This window comes from Eurosta solidaginis, chromosome 2, assembly GCF_040869045.1.
Source record: "Eurosta solidaginis isolate ZX-2024a chromosome 2, ASM4086904v1, whole genome shotgun sequence".
Lineage (NCBI taxonomy): Eukaryota > Metazoa > Arthropoda > Insecta > Diptera > Tephritidae > Eurosta > Eurosta solidaginis.
In genome coordinates, this window is record NC_090320.1 from 155,532,819 (window position 1) to 155,554,253 (window position 21,435).

Here is a 21,435-nt window from a genome sequence, read left to right on the forward strand (position 1 = left end):
ATATCTTTTGTGGCCCTTTGCTGTTCACGCAAAATATCCATCGCCTTTGGCGACAAAGTGCTGTCGGATGCAAAAAAATACGCGAGCGTTTTTTGCCGACTATATGCAATGCATTCTACGGTTGACAAAGTCAGACGGCGGGCCAATAGACGCACATGCGATCATAAATACAGCGCGTACCCAATCGTTCATGCTAAACCATCAAAAGCAGTGGGCCCAGACGGTATAGCCATGCCGATGCTTAAAAACCTAAACAAAGAGGTATTTACTCATCTGGGCAAAGGTTGATGGAGATTGTGGGACAAACAAATTGTGGGTTGTCGAAGCAGCAAACAAATCAGCACCGAACATACTGGTAGGAAAAACCCTGGCTACGACAAAACAAGATGGACGTATTCCGGTAAGAGTACTCAATGAGTTCAAGTCACCACTCAAACTGACCAAAGGAGCTATTTTGGGAAGATGCCAAGAGGCTGAATTGGTTATTAACTGTGAACAGCTCCAGGAACACGTTTCATATAGTAATACTGATCTTTCAAATGACATCACGGTATGGACGGAGGGACTAGAGAAATCTTATCAGAATAAGGCAAAACAATTGCTCCTAAAGTACGCGAACATATTTGACCAGGATTGTTCCAAACCAGGCCGCACCAGCGTTGTCAAATATCAAATTGACACTGGAGATGCGAGGCCGATCCTTCAAGCTTTACGTTGTGTTCCACTGGCGAAGCGGGAAGTTGTGAGTCAAATATATAAGAAATGAGCGACAGCGGCGTCATCGAACCATCGGCTAGTCCATGGAGCTCACCGGTATTACTTGTAAAGATGAAGGATGAAAAAATGAGGTTTTGCGTGGACTACCGGAAATTTAATGACGTTACGAAAAAGGAAAGCTACCCATTGCCAAGAATTGACGACACTCTGGACTCGCTCTCTGATACTAAATGGCTTTCCACACTGGACTTGAAAATTGGCTACTGGCAAGTGGAGGTGAAGGAGGAAGACAAAGAGAAAACAGCCTTCAGCGTCGGAGATAGTCTTTGGCAATTTACAGTAATGCCCTCTCAATTTCGTGAGACTCATGGATCAGGTATTGAAAGACTACATTGGAAAACATGCTTGGTTTACCTGGACGACATCATCGTATTGGGCAAGAACTTTGATGAACATCTTAAAAACTTGGAGGAAGTTTTCCAGTGAATAGCTGGCGCTGGCCTTTAACTAAGTCCCAAAAAGTGTGCGCTGTTTAAAAAGGAAGTAAATTGTTTGGGTCACAAGGTAACGACAGAGGGCATATGCACAGCGAACGAAAAGATAGAGGCTGTAAAGGATTGGCCAAGGCCACAGACCTTTCATGAATTGAGAAGTTTCCTTGGGCTGTGTACATATTACCGCCGATTTTGAAAAAATAAAGATTTTGAATGAAGAAGGAGCAAGAAGTGGCTTTCCAAACATTGAAAGCGCGTTTGGGCACTGCCCCATTGTTGGCATATCCGATTCCAGGAGCAACATTTATTCAAGATACAGATGCGAGTGGATATGCTATAGGAGGCGTTTTATCACCACTGGTCGATGGACAGGAGAAGGTAGTTGCTTATTACAGGCGTGCAATTGGAAAACCAGAGAGGAACAATTGCGTTACACGGAGAGAGCTGTTGGCATTGGTAGAGTGCATTAAACATTTGCACAAATAACTCTACGGCCAACGATTCCGCATTAGGACAGATCACGCAGCGTTGTAATGGCTTCTGCAGTTCCGTAATCGGGAAGGACAATTGGCCCGGTGGATCGAGAGACTACAAAGCTATGACTTTTCCATTGATCATCGAAAAGGTAGTACCCATGGAAATGCTGATGCGATGTAACAAATACCATGTAGTTTGGAATGCAAGCACTGTTCAAAGGTCGAGGCTAAAGAAGACATTATAGATGTCCGGATAATAACTATAACGTGTACGGATGAATGGGACTAGGAACAACTAAGATAGTGTCAGCTAGAGAATACAGATCTGTCATATGTTATGCAAGGGCTCGAACGGAACGAAAGACCAAACAAAGAGGAGATGCCAGCAGAGAGTCTCATTACGAAGTCATATTGGGCAAAGTGGAACAGTTTAGAATTGATATGTGGGTGATTGCTTCGAGTATGGGAGAGTGAGGATGGTCAAGGCAAGGAGAAACTGATAGTTGTTCCCAGAAAGAGAATTCCTGACGTGCTCATCGAGTAGCATAATGGTCCAAGTGGCGGTCATCTTGGAATCACGAAGACGCTCGAAAAAATTAAGCAGAAATTCTATTAGGTGGGTTGCCGTCAGTCGGTCACTCAGTGCATTGCCAACTTCGAGGTTTGCAACAGAGCGAAAGGGCCCAAAACACGAAGTCATGGCCAGATGAAGCAGTATATTTCAGGTGCACCATTTGAAAGGATCGCCATGGTTGTCGCAAGTCAATTTCCTACTAGCAACCGCAGAAATAAATACGTGCTGGTGGTTATAGATTATTTCACTAAATTGCCAGAGGTATACCCAATCCCAAACCAAGAAGCGGAAACAGTAGCAGAAGTGGTTACAGACGATTGGGTTGCAAGATATGGTGTACCAATGGAGTTACGTTCTGGCCAAGGCAGGAATTTTGAATCAGCTGTGTTCCAAGAAATGTGTAAGAAGTTGGGCATTCCAAAAACACGGACAACTGCATTGCATCCTCAGTCCGATAGTATGGTGGAACGTTTCAATAGAACATTGGAGCAGCATTTAAGGAAAGTAGCAGACAAGTACCATAAGAAGTGGGATACACACATATCATTATTCTTGATGGCTTACCGATCGGCAGTGCATGAGACAACGGTCCAAACTTCCGCAAAGTTAATTTTTGGCAATGACCTTCGACTGTCAGCTGATTTGAAGTTTGGGATAGATGCCGATGCGGAGAGAAGTCTAAAGAAATTCACTGGTGTCTTGAAAGAAGAGCTGAGAGAGATACACGATCTGGTAAGGCAATGAGCAAAGATTATGAGTGACAAGATGAAAGCCAGATACGATAAAGCAATTAATTCGGAAGGGTTTCAGGTAGGAGATTTGGTGCTGTTATGCATCCCACAACGAAAAAAAGGTTTGTCCCCGAAATTTAAGTGTAATTGGGAAGGCCCATACAAAGTTGTAAAACGGATCAACGAAGTAGTGTACCGCATACAAACCATTGGCAAACCACGAACCAAAATGGAAGTGGTTCATTTGGATAGGCTAGCAGCGTTTAGATCGAGAGATTTGTCTGATCGGGACGATCAGACTTAGGTGGAGGGCAGTGTGACGAATATTAGTGACACTAAGTGATACTCACATCACTAGTCTGATGCTAAGTAAATGAAGCCACAACAACAATAAAGCAGGCAGTCACTTATATCTACATAAACGAATCAATCATTATGTCTGCACATATGTACGTACATGCAGCGGAGAAGAGGCGCACAAACACATACATATATCTTATCTGAGATGCTCCCAAAAGTAAGCAATTATCTGTGGAAGTGTCACTCACATATACACGCGCAAATGAGAAGCTATACACGTGCATCTGTAGTTATAACTTTATAGTAGTAACTAAGTAAATTCTGGAAACGCCTAGAAGTATGGAACGAGGAATTCGAAGTGTATAAAAAGCAGCAAGAGATGAGGCACGACAATCAGTTTGATTTAAGCAATCTATCAGTTGCGAAGTATAAGTGTTATTGTGAAGTACTTTAATAAATGCCATTTTGCATGATCGAATAGTGGAGTTATTTATTCAACAGTTTAGTGATTCGAACGTTAGTAGAAGGTTGCAAATAAGAGGAATTGCACTAAATTCCTTACAATATAATTTATATATTTAATGAAAAAAATAAAAAAAAAATAAAAAAGGAATAAAATGAAACAAAATTAAAACATAATAAAAATTTAAATACAATCAAATGAACTAAAATAAAATAAAATATAACAAGAAAACAATACCGAAATTGGTCTTTGATGATCACGTGGTAGTTTTCGAAACGGTACCATCGCAATATGCCAGTAAATGTTTTCTTCTATCCATTTTCTCTTAAACAAACTTAATAATTGAATATTCAATTATTATAAGACAGTGTTAGGCCCATAATTCCTTAAATATTAAGTCAAAGTTCAACACATCACACATAAATACGTTAAACTGAGCCCGAGTTTTCAAAGTATTCGCAATGAGAAAGGAACTTCGCGATAAACAAATCTATGTACATAACACACAAAATAATATAGAGACAGAATTATTCAATTGTTTTGTTAGTGTAAAAATGGGATAAACTGAAACACGCAAGAAAACAAATAAAAGCAGGATAGCCCAGTGGATGCTAGGCAGCCGGTTCTATGTACCGGAGCGACTCGGGATTTTTCCCGACCAATGGCTGTCATGTCAATGTAACCTCATTTAATTTGTTGCGTCCCTCCCACAAATTGTCATCCTCCCAGCAGTTCCTTGCAGCGGCACTGCACCATATTCTCCTGCTCCGGGAAGATATCAAACCCAATCCGGAACCTGCACCTGACCTCGGTCCAGAGACATGGTTTTGCTGCGTGTGCCGGAAAAGAATCTCTTGAGGACGGAAACACCCTTGTCAGTATGTCACGTGCAAGGGATGGTTGTATCGGACAGGATATTCTGGGATAGACCCCAAAACCCGATTTCCTAGTAACTTTTATATATCTTTTGTGGCCCTTTGCTATTCACGTCCAAGAAATTCTGGAATTTCTGGGTAAGCCTTGTTCCACTGTATAGTCCCTATCGAATCCGACTAATAATCGAATCCGACCATCGCCTTTGGCGACAAAGTGCTGTCGGATGCGAAAAAATACGCGAGCGATTTTTGCCGACTATATGCAATGCATTCTATGGTTGACAAAGTCAGACGGCGGGCCAACAGACGCACATGCAATCACACATACAGCGCGTCCCCAATTGTCATCACCACCAAAGAGGTTGAAGATGCCATCGTTCATGCTAAACCATCAAAAGCAGTGGGCCCAGACGGCATAGCCATGCCGATGCTTAAAAACCTAGGCAAAGAGGTATTTAATTATCTAGCGCATGTCAACTTGTCCCTATCCACCTTCGTCATCCCCGAAAAAATGGAAAATGACCAGGGTGGTTCCGCTATTGAAGCCTGGTAAACTAGCTAACATAGGAGATCCTTATCGTACGATATCTCTCCTATTGCCAGTAGCCAACTTGGAGCCATTCTGCTTCCCTATTTTAATGGAAATTTGCAACTTTCCAATCATAAGCATGGCTTTCGAAAATTAAATAGCACTACCACGGCGCTTTACGCCATTAGCACTCAGATAAATTGCGGATTAAATCAAAATTCCCACCATAGAACAGTACTCTTTGCGTTAGACTTGTCAAAATCTTTTGATACGGTCAACCGCGGCACGTTACTGCAATACCTGGAGGGGTCTCCCCTTCCCCTAAGTCTCAAAAGGTGGGCCGCAAATTATCTGTCTGGTCGGCAAGCATCGGTGTATACAGGAATGCAACATCCAAGCCAAAAAGGATTAAACAAGGGGTGCCACAGGGTGGTGTCCTATCCCCACTTCTGTTTAACTTCTACAAATCAAAGCTACCTTCACCACCAGAAGGAGTCTCTATCATTTCCTACGCCGATGACTGCCCAATAATGGCCACAGGCTCAGGCCTACAGATCGGTGAGATTTGTAACAAAATAAACAGCTATATCCCTGATCCCTCCAGGCGTCGGACCTCTATGGCAGGAATTGCCCGGCGAATCCTGTACTCAAAGAAAAATACCCAGAACTAGCAGAGGAGGAACGCACTCTCCCTAGGGAAACGCGTGTCACTCTAGCTCAACTTTGATCTGGGTACATCTGGGTACTGTAACAAGTTAAACTCTTACCTATCCAAAACCAACACCGACATAAAAAATGTTGCAATGCGTCCTTACATGGCACCAACCATCTCTTCAATTGTTATGTGGAACCAATGCCCCTAACACCCCTCTCGTTTCCTTGGACTCCCGTTAGAGGACATTGATGATTGGTCGCGCCTATAGGATGGGGCGAAGCACTACTACAACAACAACAACATTCTGGTGGTTAAGGCTACTGCAGTGTCACCGGGTGGTTCGCGCCTGATGATGATTACGTGGCGGTTTTCGAAATGGTTTCCTTCTTTTCAGTTTCTCTTAAAAAAAATTAAAATTGAATATTCTGTTATTTTAAGCCGGTGGGTTGCTCATAATTTATCATAACATAATAATGATAAAATAATTATTGTCAGGCCTTGAGTTCGATTCGAACGCACGATCTTACAAATCAGTAGGCCGATATAACAACAAAAATTGTTAAAACATCCCAGAGCACGGGGAAAAGGTTTCAATAAATATGACACTATGGCATCATTGCCATAAAACAAGGGCAATGTTCACATCGTTTCTGCAACAGATGCCGCAGCGTTGTGAAAATAAATTGGCAAGAAACGGGATAGAAGTAGAAATAATGAAAGCAAACAAACAACCGCTGTGATAGCTGAATGGTTATAGCAGCGGCGCCTAAACGTTGGCGAAGAAGGAATTTAGCAGTTCCTGAAATGGATCTATACAACAAGCTTTGGCAGTTTATTCTTTCTTCCAATCTAATTAAAAAAAATTTCATTTAAGAAAAAATTTATCATAACAATAATAATGGTTTAATAATTACTGTTAGGCCTTGAGCTCGATTCGAAACGGCGATGTTAATAATAATAATATTTGTTTCCGATATATATCCGAGGAGATTAACCCGCTTCTCTTCCAGTATGTGTTGTGCTGTTTTTTTTATTGTTCTCATTAATTAGTCATCCTACTCGCTTTTGGCGGACTTCAAACGTATCTGATAAAGCTGATGAGTTTTTTCCTGAGATACATTTCATGGCAGAAACACAATCAAAGGGTTTGCCACGCCACATGAAAGTAAGATTTTTTTCATTTTACGTGCAAGCTAGATTTTTATTCGCCAAACGTAAGCAAAATACGTTTAAGTACTAGCGGTCGTGGGTACCAATGTACCAAATATGAAATAAACACTCAGCAAAACTTCTTCAGAAGATAAACATTGGAGGGATTTCTTGCAAACAAATTGTTTCCTCAATTTATTAAATTTATTTTTATAATAATGAAGAAAATTTCCATACGTATAACATAGTTTTAGCTTTTGGTTTTAGAAAAATTGTATTGTTTTGAGAAGAAATGCCTGTGGCGAAAAATCATTCCCATTTTGGAAAAAAATTTATAATTATAGATATATGGGAGAATGAAGTATGTAAAATTTGTTTAAAAAGTTTAAAATTTTTTGTTGTTATATCGGCCTAACAATAATTATTTTATCTAATTATTATTATGATAAATTTTTTTCTTAAATGAAAAAATTGTTTTTAAATTAACAACTGCCAGAGCTCGTTGTATAGATCCATTTCGGGAACAGCGAAATTACTTCATAGGCAACGTTTAGGCGCCGCTGCTATAACTGTTCAGCAATTACAGCGGTTGTTTGTTTGTCTTCATTATTTCTACTTCTATCCTGTTTCCTGCCAATTGATTTTCACAGCGCTGCGGCATCTGTTGCAGAAATGATTTAGCAGTTCCCGAAATGCATATTCAAGTGCGTGAACAAGTTTTAAATATTTTTAAACCTTACAATTTTAATTTTAGATGCACATACTTCTATACACAGAAGGTTTAGCTTCAAATAAAATAATTTAAGGTGAAACAATTGAATTTGAGGCAAAAAATGTATTTGCTGTGGCTACTCAGCATAATAGGAATATCGGTGTTTCATTTCCAGTTCTCTCAGTGCAATGATCTTGACTTTTTGAGTGCCGGTATACCCAGCCGCAAAAGTGAGAACATTGAAGAAAATGAAGACATCTACAACGGCAATTTGGGAGTTAACGGAAATAATCTTTCTGGAATAAATTTTAATAATAATAGTTTGTTAGAAACAATTCTTAATGGAGGCGGAACAACCAATAAGGTTATAAGCTCTGACAAAAACATTGAAATGAGTATATCCGATGGAAGAAAGTTTAAAATTGATGACTTGCCCACTGATGTCATACCAGGACTAATCAAAGATCAAAATGGAACATCCAGAAACCCATATAAGGGTCTTAAGCAAACAAAGGCTCATGGCCAGCAATATGGGCATGCATTGTCCGGCTTGGTAAATTTGGGAATTATTTTACCTAGTAATAGAGCGACGAACGCTGAGAGTTATGTACGTAGTGGAGGTCGTGTGATTCATTCCAAATTCGATAGCGGTATCAACACTAAGGACACCACTAATGTAAGTGGCAGTAATGAAGAACAAAGCGCATACCAGTAAGTACGTTACTTTTATATTAATTTATTAGTGTACCCGGCAGACATTTTCCTGCCTGAAAATTGGTTTGCCTACATTAAAAAAGTGAGCCTCGGTTACCCTATTTACTCTCTTTACCATTATTTTCTACTTTATCTTCAATTGTCTTCACATTCTTGTCCATCCCTATTCCTTTTATCTCCCTCCCACTACCAATCACACTCCCACCTTCACTCCTACTTCAGTTCCCGTTCCCATTTCTACGCTGGCTCCCACTCTTACTCTCCACTCGCAATCCTTTTCCCACACTTCCTTCCTCTCCCATTCCCATTTCCATTCCCACTCTCAGCGGAGATGGTAAATTAAACAAACCATCCTTGAACTATAACGAACGAAAGAAACTATCGAAATCGGTCAAGCCACTTTAAAGTTTTAGTGAGACACGCGCACAGCAATTCATCTATATATGTATGTACATGAGGGAAAATCCACATAAAAACTTGGTTTATGGTTTAGTTGACAAGTTCTTTAATCATGTTATTAACCACGCTTACAATAGTTCACAAAATTACATATACTATTGCTCTTTAACTTATCTGAAGGTCCGTATTGTGTTCACGATGGCGCATTATTAAGTGTCCAAAGTATATCGAGTCTCTTCGCAACGAGTATTCCTTAAATTCTGTCGTTTCTTAAAGTCATTAAGGTCCGTTTATACCGTGTCGCAACCCGTTCAGCCCTACATTTGGGTGTCTTGCCGCGGATGAGGGATTCCAAACTTCATGACATCGGCGATTGTTATAGTGCGTCCAGTTCCTTCCTGGTCACCAATTTTGACTACCTCATACCGGCCGTGCTGCATCTTCTTTACAACTTTGTATGAACCGAAAAACTTTGATGGCTTGATGACCACTAAACATTTGATGGTTACACCTCTACGCTTCTCGTTGAAAGTTTTCTTACTATGCTGCTGGATAGCTGCTATATTGTCCTGCGGCACCTACCTCATAGCTTTGCGTTCCGCACCTAGCTCATCCACGGCCGCTTCTGCTCATAAGTCCTGCAAATGACCCGTTAGTGCGTCGTTAGTGCGTATTTCGGTTAGTGTGTATTTTCTGTTGATGATCTGTTGTACTCTCTCCACGTGCTTATACCAGTTTTGGGGATCTTCACAGCACAACTTCGAAAACATAGGCACGATTATACGGTGCATACGTTCCAACTGACTATTACCTCACTGGACCCCAGTGGCGATCATCAGATGCTGATTCTTTTTGTCCTCGCCTTTCGAGGTGAAAGCTGCACCCCGTTCAGTGATGATGCGTTTGTACTGCCAAACACTGCTGCCTACTTCCGTAACCGGTCGGCAGATGCTTCCGCGCCAGTGGGCATGAACTCTTAAACGCTTTCCTGGTTCTTTATCGCCGAAAATTTTCCTTGTATGTATGCCATTTCGATCGATTCCACTTCCCTTCGTGACGAGTCGCCTATCAGTTGCTTCACTGGATTCTTGTACAAGAGATCGTGCTTGATGTAAAAGTCATCGTAATCATCATTTTCTAACGCTATACTAACTTATCGGGTTCAATCATCTTGTTGCTGTGGTGCGTCTTTCAATCTGTTTTGAACCCTCAAGCATCAAGCACGAAACTTTACTCCGGGACATGACGCATCTTCGTCCCGTACGGTGCTCAGTTTCCTAGGTGTTATATTGATGGAACATTGCTGATCGAGACACTCGTGGCGTCACATCTCTCTTTGGCATCGTCATGGCGAATGCGCTACAATCCGAAACGATCTTGAACTTGATGCTCATAAGATAGGTCCACCCCTTATTAAGTGCTTCCGCGTTTGGCAGAACCTCAAACTCATACGAGTGGTACTACTCTTCGTGCGGTTTAGTCTTATGGCTCATTTATTGTATGGGGTGGAGCTCCTGGTCATCAACGTCCTTCTGTAGCATCGCTGTACCATATTCGTTCATACTTGCATCGGTGTGCACTTCGGACTTTGTTTTCACGTTGTACAACTTCAGAACGGGATTTTATTTGTCGTATGTTACAACTGCTCAAATTCCAATTCGAATGTGACCTCCTTCTTCAGCAGGCTGGACAGCGGCTTCGCTGTGATGGCATAGTTATTCACAAATCTCCTGAAATACGATGTTCACCCGAGGAAGCTTTGCAGGGATTTTCGATCGTGAGGCAGTGAAAAATCCAAATGGCGTTAGTAATCAGTTCAGAAGGCTGTATTGTATTGTTCTCTAAGATATAGCCAAGTAGTTCTACTCTACGGCTCAGAAACTGACACTTGCTCCTCGCCGCTGTTGCATTCAGGAGAACTCTTACTTATGGATGCCATCGGATGTATCCTTGGAGGATCATCAGGTCATCCATAGAAGCTAGTACTACGCCGTTTTCTATAAGATCTTTAAAACTGCAAAAATGAATCTAGAGAAGACTGGTGGGGAGTTCGATATACTGAATGACACGTATAGGAACTCGTACTGTCCGTCGTTGGTAACATACGAAGTGTACTTCCTGGAGTTCGATTTCACTGGAGCAAGAAAGAATCCGTTCAGCAGATCGAGGGCTGAAAAACCGCTAACTTCCCAGGAGTTGCTCAATTACATCGTCCATCATAGGCATCGGAAAATGGTCGCGCATAATCTTCTCACTCAGCTGTCGATAAACGCAGTAGAGTCTTTTCCTCCCATCTTTCTTTGCGACTAGTACAATTGGTAATGCGTAATTCGAATTGCTGGGCTGGCTTACTTCAACAAGATGCCCACTAGTTCATCTACTAACTGGTGATCCGCATAAGCCATTAACATGGAGAATCTTCATCTCAACTGGTGACACGAAATCCTTGACTGGCTTTTATCCTGCTATTGTACACTTGACTTTAATTGCGTCCTCCCTTAGATGCTCGAGATCGAGCTCGGGTCGCGCCGATTCCTATCATTCTGCCATTAAGCACACAGACGTAAATTCGTTGGACAATTCACAAATACGGCTGGTAGACCCATTTGGGCGTCGAATCTTCTGCGTTCTAATGCTAAAGAAATTCCGCTCACATTTATTGGTACCGTAATTTTGCTGCTTTCACTCTGCCGTACACATGTAACTTTCTTCTTGTTACTCTGCTTCAGTATTCGTACAACATCCCCAGTAACTTGGTAAGCTGCGTTTAAGTCATCAACAATTGAATTTCTACTGTGCCCCCTGAGTTAATACCGTCCACCGCCTCACGCGCGGTACTACCACCCAAAATTTCCCCAGGTTGTTTTAATCCGCGCGATTTACAGCCACTTTCTCGCTCTCCCCCGTAATACTACCGGCTTTCCCTTCAAATCGCATCACCGCGCGACTTCTTCCTCACCATCTCTACAGTGAAAATTAGGCCGACTTGTTTAAGGACATCGTTGTCTAGTACCACAGAGTAACTCAGATCACCTTCTCTCCGTCTATACCGTCAATTGCCGAAGCATTGGTAGAACTGCCAATTGTTGTTAGCGTACTCTCCCCAATTTCTACAAATCGCCTCCTCTCTACTCTCAAGTTAAGGTCTAAACACAGCATCACCAGCCTGTCATAACGCATTAAATATAAATGATTAAATTATGAATTTTTTGGCGACCTTTTATCTTTAAATATGTATATATAGCTGGCTTTAGGTCCGTGTTTTATAATTGAAAAATTAAAAAATACCCTTTGATTCTTCTTTTAAATCGATATATTTCGATTGCTCAACGGCAATCATCTTCAGGATTGTAGCAACTAACAAAAATAATAAACATAACAATAAACAAATTTTGCATTTTACATTTCACATAAATACATACTTTTATTAACACGTCTGCTTTGTCCGACGTGGAGTATGGTACTGTTTTTTAGTGAGCAGGTGTTTGTAGATATGTGCGCTGTGATCTACGTCGCTCTTATAGTTCAGTCGTGTGTTAGTCGGAATATTAATAATGTGTAACATTTCTAGTGTGAAGCGTTTGTTATAGTGTTGTTCCTGTTGCAGTATTTTAGTCTCATCAAAGTTTGGTGTGTGGCCGCTGTCTGCACAGTGGGCCATGAGTGCTGTTTTTTGATTATTAACTTGATGGCAAAATTTAAAATCAGACTTATGCTGTGAAATTCTCGTTTTGAGTTTGGACTTTGTAGTACCTATATATATATTATTGCACGTTTCATCGCTATTGCCTTTACATGGTATCTTGTAAACTACATTATTTTTTTCCATTATTGGTATTTTCGATTTTGTTTTGTTAAATATGTTTTTTAAAGTGTTCGTAGGTTTATGTGCAATTTTTGTAGTTTCTTTATCATAGCAGTCAGATTTTGCTAAACGTTCTGATAGCTGCGGTACATAAGCCACCGACTTGAAAATAATGGGTTTATCGGGAGTTTTTGGTCTATTTAAATTTTTGGTTTTTCTTAATAAAGTTTTTATGGTTTTTTTCGGAAAATCATTGTTTCTTAGTAATGTGAAAATTCCCTTTTTAACTTCTTTGTGGTATACTTCATCTGAAGTCTGCAACATTTTCCGTATACAGCCCTTTGCTGTATTCATAATCATTGTTTTCGGATGTTTTGAATTAAAGTTTATAATTCGTCCTGATGCTGTAGGCTTTTGATACCACTTTAGTTTTAATTGATTTCCTCGTCTGTTTATTATGGAGTCCAGGTATGGTAATTCCTCGTCATTCTCTAGTTCTATACTAAATTTTATATTTTTGTCAAAAGTGTTTAGTGTGTCAAGTGTGTTTTGTATTTCATTTTCTTTTATTATCGCGAATAGGTCGTCGACGTATTTGGTAAGTATTCTTGGTTTATGCCGCAACTTCAGCATAGTATCCTCTAATAATTTTTCCATAACTATATCCGCTATTATTGGGGATGTGGGTGCACCCATCGGCATTCCTTTTAGTTGCGTATAGATAGTATCATTGAATTTGAAATATCTGCTCTCTTGAATGCAGAATTTAATTATTTCCATGAACAGCGTTTTTGGTATCTTTGTGTATTCTTTAATTGTATTCCATTTCTCTTGTATTATTTCAAGTGCCAATTGTATCGGGATGCTAGGGAAAAGCGAAACTACATCAAAGGAAATAAGCTTTTCATCTTCGTATATGTATGTATTGTTTACTCTTTCTTTAAACTCAATTGTGTTTTTAATATTGTACGTAGAACTCGCTGTTACGTTTTTTAAAATGTCTGCCATATATTTGGACAGTGTGTAAGAAGGTGACCCAATTGCTGAGCATATTGGCCTTAATGGAGTTCCTTCCTTATGAATCTTCGGGAGGCCGTAGATTCTGGGTGGCTGTGCGGTGGTTGTTATCATTCTTTTTCTCTCCATCTTTGTGATTATTTCCATGTTAAAAAGTTTTTCTACTAGTGCATTATTCTTGTTTTGTAAACGTGATGTTGGATCCTGTCTCTGAACTCTATATGTTGTTAGATCCATTAATATATCTTCCATTTTCTTATTATACTCTTCAATTTCCATTGCCACCGTTTTATTCCCTTTGTCGGATGTTAAAATTCTAATGTTTTTATTTTCATTCAGGAATTTCTTAGTTTGCTCCACTGTATCTAAAATTGCATTGTCTATTGTACAATGTTTGTTTGTTGTTGCATGATTTGATATTAACAAAGAGAGTTTTGTGCGAGCTTCCTCCTGTTGATCTTTGCTTTTTATGCTTTGTACCAAATCTTCGCCGTCTGCTATATATTTAAAGAGAGGGAAATTCTTGTTATCAACAGGTAGTCCGAACTTCGGCCCCTTTGCTAGCAATGCTTGAATATCTGGCGGGAATTCCAATTTGGTTTTGTTTACAAACCACTCTTTATCTCATATTTAAAGATAAAAGGTCGCCAAAAAATTCATAATTTATATAGACGGAAGGCACGCCGCAGGCATAAACAACCAAACATGGGATATGCTACAATAAAAAACAACAACAAAAACGCCAAAGAAACAATCAACAAACTGCAGTTTACATCTAAAAAATGGGTAAAAGTAAAATCAAGTATTAAGTTCCTATTAAAATGTAGGAAATCAAAAATTATTCCGAATTTTATAAAAAACTCCACTAGATGTAAGAATTTATTTGTATCTGACTTGGACAAGCACTCGGACATAGATAAAATGTTACACAGACATACACACTTTTTCCTTACAAAAGTCTTAAGCTTACTTATAAAACAAAAACACTACATATTGCAACGATTAAATCAACAAAGAGAACAATTAACCAACAAATTAAAAATATAATTGAGTGAAAAAGATTTCAAAGAATTACTGGATAGCGAGAGTAATGTCGCTAATAAAACCACAACAACTTTAAAGAAACGTCAAGAGCTGAAATATGAGAAAATTAGAGCGAAACGAAATGAAGTATTCACCAACAACACCAAGCATAAAGAGTGGTTTGTAAACAAAACCAAATTGGAATTCCCGCCAGATATTCAAGCATTGCTAGCAAAGGGGCCGAAGTTCGGACTACCTGTAGATAACAAGAATTTCCCTCTCTTTAAATATATAGCAGACGGCGAAGATTTGGTACAAAGCATAAAAAGCAAAGTTCAACAGGAGGAAGCTCGCACAAAACTCTCTTTGTTAATATCAAATCATGCAACAACAAACAAACATTGTACAATAGACAATGCAATTTTAGATACAGTGGAGCAAACTAAGAAATTCCTGAATGAAAATAAAAACATTAGAATTTTAACATCCGACAAAGGGAATAAAACGGTGGCAATGGAAATTGAAGAGTATAATAAGAAAATGGAAGATATATTTATGGATCTAACAACATATAGAGTTCAGAGACAGGATCCAACATCACGTTTACAAAACAAGAATAATGCACTAGTAGAAAAACTTTTTAACATGGAAATAATCACAAAGATGGAGAGAAAAAGAATGATAACAACCACCGCACAGCCACCCAGAATCTACGGCCTCCCGAAGATTCATAAGGAAGGAACTCCATTAAGGCCAATATGCTCAGCAATTGGGTCACCTTCTTACACACTGTCCAAATATATGGCAGACATTTTAAAAAACGTAACGGCGAGTTCTACGTACAATATTAAAAACACAATTGAGTTTAAAGAAAGAGTAAACAATACATACATATACGAAGATGAAAAGCTTATTTCCTTTGATGTAGTTTCGCTTTTCCCTAGCATCCCGATACAATTGGCACTTGAAATAATACAAGAGAAATGGAATACAATTAAATAATACACAAAGATACCAGAAACGCTGTTCATGGAAATAATTAAATTCTGCATTCAAGAGAGCAGATATTTCAAATTCAATGATACTATCTATACGCAACTAAAAGGAATGCCGATGGGTGCACCCACATCCCCAATAATAGCGGATATAGTTATGGAAAAATTATTAGATGATACTATGCTGAAGTTGCGACATAAACCAAGAATACTTACCAAATACGTCGACGACCTATTCGCGATAATAAAAGAAAATGAAATACAAAACACACTTGACACACTAAACACTTTTGACAAAAATATAAAATTTAGTATAGAACTAGAGAATGACGAGGAATTACCATACCTGGACTCCATAATAAACAGACGAGGAAATCAATTAAAACTAAAGTGGTATCAAAAGCCTACAGCATCAGGACGAATTATAAACTTTAATTCAAAACATCCGAAAACAATGATTATGAATACAGCAAAGGGCTGTATAAGGAAAATGTTGCAGACTTCAGATGAAGTATACCACAAAGAAGTTAAAAAAGGAATTTTCACATTACTAAGAAACAATGATTTTCCAAAAAAAACCATAAAAACTTTATTAAGAAAAACCAAAAATTTAAATAGACCAAAAACTCCCGATAAACCCATTATTTTCAAGTCGGTGGCTTATGTACCGCAGCTATCAGAACGTTTAGCAAAATCTGACTGCTATGATAAAGAAACTACAAAAATTGCACATAAACCTACGAACACTTTAAAAAACATATTTAACAAAACAAAATCGAAAATACCAATAATGGAAAAAAATAATGTAGTTTACAAGATACCATGTAAAGGCAATAGCGATGAAACGTGCAATAATATATATATAGGTACTACAAAGTCCAAACTCAAAACGAGAATTTCACAGCATAAGTCTGATTTTAAATTTTGCCATCAAGTTAATAATCAAAAAACAGCACTCATGGCCCACTGTGCAGACAGCGGCCACACACCAAACTTTGATGAGACTAAAATACTGCAACAGGAACAACACTATAACAAACGCTTCACACTAGAAATGTTACACATTATTAATATTCCGACTAACACACGACTGAACTATAAGAGCGACGTAGATCACAGCGCACATATCTACAAACACCTGCTCACTAAAAAACAGTACCATACTCCACGTCGGACAAAGCAGACGTGTTAATAAAAGTATGTATTTATGTGAAATGTAAAATGCAAAATTTGTTTATTGTTATGTTTATTATTTTTGTTAGTTGCTACAATCCTGAAGATGATTGCCGTTGAGCAATCGAAATATATCGATTTAAAAGAAGAATCAAAGGGTATTTTTTAATTTTTCAATTATAAAACACGGACCTAAAGCCAGCTATATATACATATATAAATGATTAAAGTTTGAGGACATACTGGTAATTTGGCGCATTTTCTCGACGACATTGATTTGGGCCTTCAATGCTTCATATCACGTGCCGGATACAGGCTGCTTTGTTACGTGGCTGACTTCTTGGGCGGGGTATTGCACCACAGGCCTCACCCACAGCCATATGTTCCCGGTCCGGATAGTTTGGCCCCTGATTGGCATAATCTAGGACTCTTTAACGCACAGGAGTGCCGCTGAGCCTTTTCCTAAACAGCTGGCACTTGCTCCTGAGTCCAAGAGAGCTAAAATTTCCCTGCCTCCTATCTCTGTTTTGGCGAAAAACCTGTTATCCTCTTTTACTGTCACAATTGTTGAAATTATTTTATTCCTTAAACGTTTAAAATATTTCTCCTTCTCCCTCATCTTTTCAATCTTTTTAAAATTCCTATTTCTCCTATTATTTAGTATTGTTTCACAAAAAATCCTACGTCTTGCCTCCTCGTATTCTAACTTTCTCTGGTGCAAACTTTTGACCTCCCGTTTTTCTGTTATCCTTTGCTCTACCTTAACTTCATTTCCTTTCATTTCCTTCTTCAAAATCCTCACTTCTGGGTTGCCGGGTGGCCTATCTCCTGACTGGAGGTCCCGGTCAACTCCGCCATCCTCGGGTTTCCCTGATTGGCTTGAAACACACGAGGAATCACTTTCACACGCAAAACAGACCATACTGCGAAACGAGGACGTACACTTATTCGGCTTTTAGCTTCTGCCGGGTTTTTAACGAAGTGATCCACCGGCATACCGCACGAAAAGCACAACATCAATTGAAAGGTAGACGCACAAAAGAAGTTGACGGTGGACTTGGGCGCAGACGGATCAACAGGCGGGCGAAAACTAGGGATGGGTTGGGGTTTCATAACAAAAGCTTCTACCTTCCTATCTTCTAACGTTTCAGCCCTTTCAAAATCTAACTCATTAACCACGAATTCTGATGTCCCCCCCTTTGGGTCGTAGGGGCAAATTTTGAAAAATCCCACTTTGAAATGCCTATGTTTTTTCTTTTAGGAGTTTATTTTTTTCTTTAGAAATTTATTTAGTCAGAACATATGTAAATGAAAAAATGAATTTAACTTAGTAATAGAAAAGAAATTAAAAAAAAAAAATTAGAAATTAGCGTTTTTACAACCCTTTTAAAACCAAGGCATCACTGTGGTGCATTTGCATGTCGTAAACATAGTTGTGTGGGTTTTTTATTCAACCGTTTTAAAAAATGAAGGTAGCACTGTGACACAATTGCAGGTCGTAAAATTGCTTGTGTTGTTTTTTTTCAGCCACCACAAGACACAGCAGGTAGAATTGAAATTGCCCCTACCCAAAAGTTCGACCCAAAGGGGGGACATCAGAATTCATTTTAGAGGTACGGTTCCTTCGGCAAAGTTTCTTATTTTGATCCCTAGAATACGATTTTCGCAGAGCAATGAGCGATTGTTAAATCGACCCGCCCTATTAACCACCCTTAACCTATTCTTATTATCCTTAATGAGTTTTCGGCTCTTTTGCACTCAGTTTTGAGCTCCGCCAGAGAGTCCATTTTTATGGCGAAAGTCAGGCTGACTAGGTGCGGCTTAAGATTTCCGATAATTATGCCAACCAGTTCCTTTTCAGGGATCCTCTTCCGCAAAAGGAACGTCAGATTGTGGACTTCGCTATAAAAGTTGTCGAAAGCTTCTGCGGGCTTCTGTTTCCTTTCCATAATTTCACGGATTATTTCATAATCGTACTCGGCAGATTTGAATTGGCTTAGCATTTCGGCTTTCAGCTCGAAGTAGCCGAAATCGGGTTCGTCTGCGTGGTCCTCGAGGACCTGTCAATACCACTTCAAAGCACCACCGGAAACCAGACAATGAAAGTCCGTGAAAAGCTGGAAGTAGGAAATACTGTGCTGCTCCCGCATGCGTTCGACTCGAAAGATGAAGCTTTCCACGCTTATACCCTTGTTGGTCACATCGAATTTAATGTGCCGTTTTTCTAAGTCCAGCTTTTCCACTTTGGAGGGCTGCCACCGTACGATCATGAGTCGGAGTCCCGTCGCTAGCGATGGTTCCCCCCCCCCCCCCCCCCCCCCCCTCTCCCGTTCTGATGCTGGGGCGTAGATGATAAGGCATACCGATGTCCCGACGCTTGAGCAGAAGCCTCCATGTCTGCTACGCGGCCACCAAGATTTCCAACATTTGTCTTAATGCTCCGCACCTCTGCCGCCATTTCTACAACCAAATCTTGTTGTTGTACCATCATCGCCATCATCCGGCTAAGCTGTTCAACATTGGTTGCTTTTTCATTGGCGCCAGCGCTAGGCACATGTAGACCGCCAGAAACCCGCCGGAGCACTGCCCCCCTGTGCACCCACTTCCTTGCTATCTACCATCTGGCACACCAAATCGATTTTTTGGGAAAAATTCAGGCTGTCCGCTGACTCGTTGAAAGACACCCCGTTTGCGAAAGAGACCCTAAGCGGACGTTCTGGGCCAACAGGTCCGAAGATCCGCGAAGCGCATCTATTGAAATAGTCTGTGGGCACAAATTCTACGGCTCGCGGAATCCCAGTGTCAATCTGGTTGAGGACCGAACCCGCGATGTGGTTTTCTAGGGCGCGTGTTCGGCTCCTAGTAATACGGCTATTGGAATCTAATATTCTTAGTCCCCCGAAAGCTCGTTCCTCTGTCTCCTCTTCAGATATTCACTGCCTGGATCGAAAACGTAAGTTAAAACAAAAAAAGCTCCAATAAGTTTGGTATTGGATACCCCAATGTACGTAAGGAACATTTTAGCTAAAGCCGCGTACCGACGTACAAACAAAGATCTGGATCAAAACTTTAGTAGGAACAAAGGGATCCTGGGATGAAATGTGTATATTTTGAGTAACTTAGTGAACAATCAAATCCAGAGAAACTTATAAATCGATATCATCTACGTGTACTCGGATATAATTTCAAAATATCAAAGCAAAAAATAAAAATAATTCCATGTACATAGGTTATATGTACATGTTATGTGTAGGCGTATAAAACTTCAATTATGCGGATGCATATGTTTGTGTAGATTTATCAGCGTACCGGCTCTTATAAACTTACAGTAAGTTGCTTGTATAGGTGTGTGTAAAAAACATACGATATAATATTTACACTTATTGTATTTTTATATGGATAAAAAGTGAATAAATAAGATTTTTTGCCCTGGCTCCAACGCTCTAGAATCAACGAAAATCGAATGTACCAGCGAAATTAACAATTCATCAAAAATGAGTTCAGGTGACTTGTTTGTATGTGTATTTCGCAAAGGAATATAAACTTAACTTTACCTAAAACCTAAGAATTACAACGGGAACCGGTATAAAATTATCCCAAGTCTTCTGAGAAACTGAAACTTGTTGAATTATGGCTTATGTCTGTTGGTATGTGTATAGCAAAAAAAAAAAAAAAATAACAGTATAAGTCAAGATATGTGTGTGTCAATCACGTTCAAATAAGAACAAACAACTTCAATTCAGATCTGCGAGGGTGTATCTCTCTTTAGGTACACTAGAGGTTTACGCCAGTCACTTAAACGGCGGCGGCGGCGGCGGCGTGTCCGGCGCGCCGACAAAGTGATCGGCGTATACTTCTGAATTGAATGGCTGGACTTCAGAGTATCACATTGTCCACAACTAACGAATATGGAAACATACTGCTGACGTCAATAGTATGTTTAAACGATCTGGAACAATATCATTAACTTGCGGATGAGTATCTGGGAGGCTTGTAAAGCGAAAATTAAAAAAAAAATAATATTTGGAAAGGTTTTCTTTATATGTATTTAAGGAAATCGACGTTTCGGCCATTTCGGAAAGATCCGCGGTTTTTGCCTCAAAATCTCGCGGATCGTTCAGAAAATTTCGTGATTAGCTCCTTGCGGAGAGAGGGAGAAATACTTATAATGGGCACACTTTTGTAGTGTAGTTTCACCGAAGGAGATATTCTGGGCTAACTCTAATACCACTCGTCGGCACGATTTCTTTAAATCATTTGTGGCTACTAATAGTCATGACTCTCGTGGCACAGTTTTAACGATTAGCACCAATGCTGTCTTATTGTCGATCGCGCCAAAGCGCTTTCAGTTTTTTCGGCTGTTTCCAGGAGCTACTATTGCCGACATGCGAGCAGTAGCAATCCCGACCACCAGTCGCTACCACGCATCCTGGCCCTTATACCATATGTCAGCACAGAAGCTAAGGACTGCAACTTCGAACTCATATTTTCATCGATGTCACTTTCCTAGAAGATCTAGGTGTAGCTCCGAAGACTTTCTGACGGATGTCTTTGTCGCGCTATGCTTCCGAGCTACACGAAAAAAACACATTGAAACATGAGCAGTCTAAGTGGATATCATTGCGTAACTCATA

General features: G+C 39.8%; 1 protein-coding gene across 8 annotated transcripts in view; it reads left to right on the top strand.

Moving 5' to 3' along the window:
- Wnt4 (Wnt oncogene analog 4) overlaps positions 1 to 21,435 on the top strand; it is a 692,884-nt gene that overhangs the window by 165,652 nt on the left and 505,797 nt on the right. For 6 of the 8 annotated variants that reach the window (XM_067766356.1, XM_067766354.1, XM_067766353.1 and 3 more), the window contains one exon: positions 7,718 to 8,386. In XM_067766356.1, coding sequence (XP_067622457.1) covers positions 7,797 to 8,386 — 590 coding nt within the window. In that variant the 5' untranslated portion in view covers positions 7,718 to 7,796. The remainder of the gene's footprint in view (positions 1 to 7,717; positions 8,387 to 21,435) is intronic. The other 2 variants (XM_067766359.1, XM_067766360.1) reach the window with 1 other exon arrangement.